We start from the raw sequence: 5667 nt of genomic DNA on the forward strand, positions 1-5667 counted from the left end.
AGACTCTTATGGTCTGACCCTTCCCCGGATCCTGCGCATAGTGAGAGCTTAGTGCACCGGGCTGCCGTTTATCATTTTGGAATCAAATCGATTCGCTTGTCTATAAACTACGTATAAATTCAACTGTATTATTTTCTGGGTAAACACACACCTTTCTATCGAGGATCGTGTCCTCCTTAAATTGAAGCCTAAGAATATTTTAAATTTTCTTAAACCGACACATTGACCTCATACATCGTGCAAACTTCTAATCCACTTTGTAATCAATAATGCCAACAAAAAGAAATAAAATACAACCACCACCACCAACTAACTAATACTTGAAAGATTTCACTCACGAAGAACAGATCTAATCTTTACTATATAGTATTCCTTTGATATTTGAAGCAACAACTACATCTCAAAAAATTCTTAGATCATTCTGTACTTTGAATCTTAAACTCTAAAACTATGTCGGATGTCAAAAACTTTCATTTTTTCATGTTTCCTTGGTTAGCTTTTGGTCACATGATACCATACCTAGAATTAGCCAAACTCTTAGCTAAAAAAGGTCACAAAATTTCTTTCTTTTCCACTCCAAAAAATATCCAAAGACTCCCTAAATTACCTCCAAATTTAAAACCCAAAATAGAATTTATTACTCTTCAATTACCCCATGTTGAAAATCTTCCTGAAAATGCAGAAGCTACCATTGATTTACCTTATAATAAAGTTAGGTACCTCAAAATTGCCTTTGACAAGCTCCAAGAATCCATGCCTAAATTAATAGAAACTCTTTCCCCTGATTTTGTAATTCAAGATTTTGCTTCTTATTGGTTAGTTCCAATTACTAAAAAATCACAAACTCCCACTATTTATTTCAGCATTTTCCCTGCAACTGGTTTAAGTATGGGAGGAGATCCTTCTAGTATTATAATTGGAGATGATGATCGTGTTAAGCCTGAAGATTTTACAGTGAAACCTAAATGGGTACCTTTTGAAACCAATGTAAGGCCAAGTTTTTATCAGATTCAACGTATGTTCAATGACTTGGTCATAGATGGAGGTAATGTTTTAGAATTTATAGATCTTTTTATTTTTTTTGTTTACATTCGATGTTTTGGTACCCGCATTAGGATCCGACTATATTTTGGGTCGTGCCGGGAAGTCTTACATTGAGGTTAAACCCTCGCTAACAAAGGTGAATTCATACTTAACATTCATTCTTGAGCGGAGGTCTTTCGGAAACAACCTTTCTACTCTTTCAGGGTATGGGTAAGGTCTATACATTACCCTCCCAGACCCTACTAAGGGAATTTTACTGGATTGTTATTATTGTATACTTAATATTCGAACCCGAGATTTCTGATTAAGAATGAATGCGTACTTACCACTGCACTATAACTCTAATCAGTAGAATTTATAGGCTTGCATATGTACTTATATGCATTATTAGCAATATTTGTGTGTTATTTGTTTTAGTAAAATGTTTGACTCAAATTTAAAGTGGTATATTGAGGTTATACCAAGGTTTAACGTTAAATGGATCTAAGACGTCTCATAAAGTATATATGTGTTTTTATGTGTAGATAGTTCGGCATAATTTTTATCTTAATGATGGACTAAATTAGAGAAAAAATATAACTGTGTTTTATTTAAATTTATGGTGACGAGTGTATATGCGCTTAATTTGTCATGTGTTGAAGTATCTGAGTAGAAGTAGTTTTGTTCATGTCTTTGTTTATTTCTTGTGTTATTCTTGTTTGCTATGTTGATTGTGAGACTCCTTGCACATGAGATATAAGAGCGAGATGTCTCTTGAAATGTTGATTGGGTACTAAGCTCTAGTCATGTTTATCCTTTCCTTAGTATATTATGTTTACTCATTTTCTCACCGGTATTATGTTATGTTCCTTGCCATGTTGTTTGTTGGGTGTTTCCATGTGGATTGGTATTGAGGTTTGGATCGGGTTGTATGGTGCAACGTTATTGAGGTTTGGATTTAGCATGCATTATATATATATATATATATATATATATATATATATATATATATATATATATATATATATATATATATATATATATATATATATATGTGTGTGTGTGTGTGTGTGTGTGTGTGTGTTTGTGTTTATGTGTAGATAATTTGGTGTAATTTTTAGTTTAATGGTGGACTAAATTAGAAAAAAAAATGTAACTATGTGTTATACCATTTGAAAAGAAGAAAATTTTAGTTAATAATTTGACATGATAGATTCTTGAAAGAAGATAATTTTTATTTTAAAATTTTGGTCCGACAGGAAATGTTTCCGATATTTATCGCCTCGCAGTAACCGTGAAAGGCGTTGATGTAGTGGCAATAAGGAGTTGTTACGAGTTCGAAGGCGAGTGGTTACAAGTCATAGAAAACCTTTACGAGAAAGAAATTATTCCAATTGGTTTGCTTCCGACAACTAGCTATGATGATGGAGAAGATGATAACAATGAAACATGGCTAGAGATGAAAGCATGGCTAGATATGCAACAAAAAGGTAAATTGTACTCCTTCCATCTCAATTTTAGGTAGAAGAATTAACTTAAATAGCCGACCTTCCAATGCTACACAATATATATATATATATATATATATATATATATATATATATATATATGTGTGTGTGTGTGTATTGTGTATTACAATGTATAATGTGTGTGTGTATTGTGTATTACAATGTATAATCTATGTATATCGATTAGGAATAATAAGCACTGCTATTTGTGTAAAGATCCCTTTTATGTATGTACTTTGATTGAACATGAAATTTAAGAAAGAGTTACTTTTAAAATTTTGTGGTTCAAAACAAATAGTTACTTTTAAAATTTTGTGGTTCAAAACAAACTATAGCTATTTGTGTGATTATAAATCATCTCATTAAAGATAAGACGAAAAGTTTAAAGTTGTATTGTTTCTAAAGACAGAAAGATATCATTCTTTTTTTGGACAGAAAAAAGGGGATCTTTACACAAATAGCCGGTCATATTTAATATTTACCTTTTCTAGCCATATACATAAATTATACATTTATTATACATACATAATACATAAATTATGCATATGTTATACCTTCACTGGCTATTTTAGTTTAAGTTGTTGGGTTGACGGTTATTTTGGTTAATTCTTCAAAAAAAAAAAAAAAATACGTCACATAAATTGGGACAGGGGGAAGTGAAATTATCTTAGCATCGAGAGGCAAAACTGATGAATGGATTTATCCATTAAAAGACTTGATATTTCTATTTTATTTAGAACTTGAATTTGAATTACAAAAATTTATTTAAGCTTTAACTTTAATTTGGACATGTTTGTTTATGAAATAAGGAGGACTATTCTAAATACCATTCTTTCAGTTTTATAAATTCAGGTCTTCTCTAATCAATGGCTATAATTTGCAGTATGCATACGACTTGTATACTTGTCTATATTTTTTTAGGGGTCCTTTGGTATGCAGACTAAATTATCCCGAAATTATAATTCTGGGATTATAACCCCAGGACTAATTTATCCCATATCTTTATCCCACCTTATCCCTCGTACCAAACGACCCCTAAAGTATACCGATAATATCTCTTTGTTCTTAATTTTGTTACTCTATTATTCTAACAGGTTCAGTAGTTTATATTGCATTCGGGAGCGAGACAAAGCCAAGCCAAGATGAACTAACAATCATAGCATTAGGGTTAGAACTTTCAAACTTGCCTTTCTTTTGGGTGTTTAGACAACAACGCGGATGTGCAGATTCAGAAGTGATCGAGTTACCTGAACAATTCGAAGAAAGAACAAATGGACGTGGATTTATATGTACGAGTTGGGCACCTCAATTAAAAATACTGAATCACGAATCAATAGGTGGATTCTTGACGCATTCTGGATGGAGTTCAGTAATAGAGGCAGTACAATTTGAGAAACCGTTGATATTATTGCCTTTTTTAGCCGATCAAGGGATGATTTGTAGCCACTTGACTGAGAAGAAATTGGGATATCCAATTTTTAGAAATGAATTGGATGGATCATTTACTAAAGAATGTGTGGCTGAATCACTGAGGTTGGTAATTGTTGAGGAAAAGGGAAAAATTTATAGGCAAAATGTTAAAGAAATGAAAGAGTCTTGTAGCAAGGATGTTCAACAACGTTTTGTGGATAATTTGTTGGATTATCTACAGAGTCACAAAAGGTTTCAAAGAAGAGAAAGTAATTAGGTGTGATTGGTTCATGTTCGAGTCTGAGAAGGAAAACTTCTTGATAGAGAACACTTTACTCTTCGATGTGTTTGGATTAGTCGGACCAGTAGATCCAGATGTTTATTATGTCTTGGTTAATTTGTTGGATTATGATTTGGCTTAGTCTGAAAACTTCTTGATAGGAAACACTTTATTCTTTTGTTTGTTTGGATTAGTCGGATCAGTTGTGTCCTACTATGTATTTTCGCGACAAAACTACTAGTATAATAATTGGTTACAACCTAAGTAATTACAATTCCATCATATGTTTCATCTTGTATAATTCAATCTAGACGGGTACGAGACACTTTATAAATCTATGTTTCGGGTTGAGAAGAATATGTTTAGTTAAATTCATTGATTGAAATCTCCCTCTACCTCTGACTAGGTGACTCCCATGCCATCGACGACTAAATTACTACTTAAATAACTAAATCAGTATACCTTTCGGAAACATGCGTTGCACGTTAATAATGACAAATAATAATTTAAATATTTATTTATATTAAGGAACAATAGAATTTAATTAATGAGAAATTTTTTATATATAATACTACAACAATTATCTAAATGCCGAAAAATATTATTACATTAACATAAAACGTGAATTCAAAATGAAAGAGCATCATCAGAACTTACATAAATGATCAATTTTAATCATGTTAAGTAGATAATTATGTGTTGTAGTTTAAAGGTATATAATGTGATTGTATCTTATCGAACACTTCTTTATAGACGGTGTTTTTTTGTATATGTTTCCTTCGAATGCTTTGGTTACTCTGCCATGACCAGAACACTTGTTGTGGATATTGATATCTCTCTTGAAAGTGCAACATATAGTTATTCGTGTACGAAAATATATTGTAGTATATAGTCCAATATTAAGGATGTTTGTCCTTGTGCTTTATTTATTATAACTACAAAATATAAACATATTGAAAATTATTTTCGCACAAATATAAAAGGATTTTCTTTAGTTACGGAAGACGAAAGTTAAATTCGAGAATAAACACATACTTAGAAGCACATTGACCAGTATCATAAGTTCTGCATGTATGATATTATTGTCAAAATTTCTATTATATATATGGTGACACTAACATACGTAAGAAATAATGAACTTGACAACAAATATATACAGTAGAAGGCCATTTGGTATTAATGTATTTAAGTATTCTTATTGGTAGTAGTTGTTGCTATCATCTTCTGCTTAATTAAAACGGAAAAATATTTTGTTTTTACCATAAAACTTAGCAATCAACCTTTTATTTAGTTGATCAACATATTCATTTCTGCTAGCTAAGATAACTCTTTAATTTCTATCATGTAATTTGCACAAATTGCGTTTTAATCTAATGATGAAAATATTTTCCTTATTAAATGCACAACTATTACCATTGGGGTTGATAACCAAGTATTCTAGAAGAA

General features: G+C 31.2%; 1 protein-coding gene across 1 annotated transcript; it reads left to right on the top strand.

Annotated features, from left to right (window-relative positions):
- Positions 1-378: 378 nt before the first annotated feature.
- LOC104242331 (UDP-glycosyltransferase 91A1-like) lies at positions 379-4500 on the top strand. Its single transcript, XM_009797357.2, has 3 exons — positions 379-1045; positions 2283-2513; positions 3626-4500. Exons 1-3 carry the CDS (start codon positions 451-453, stop codon positions 4216-4218), a joined length of 1419 nt encoding a protein of 472 aa, XP_009795659.1. The 5' UTR covers positions 379-450; the 3' UTR covers positions 4219-4500.
- The last annotated feature ends 1167 nt before the right edge of the window (positions 4501-5667 follow it).

The sequence above is a fragment of the Nicotiana sylvestris genome, chromosome 4 (assembly GCF_000393655.2).
Source record: "Nicotiana sylvestris chromosome 4, ASM39365v2, whole genome shotgun sequence".
NCBI lineage: Eukaryota > Viridiplantae > Streptophyta > Magnoliopsida > Solanales > Solanaceae > Nicotiana > Nicotiana sylvestris.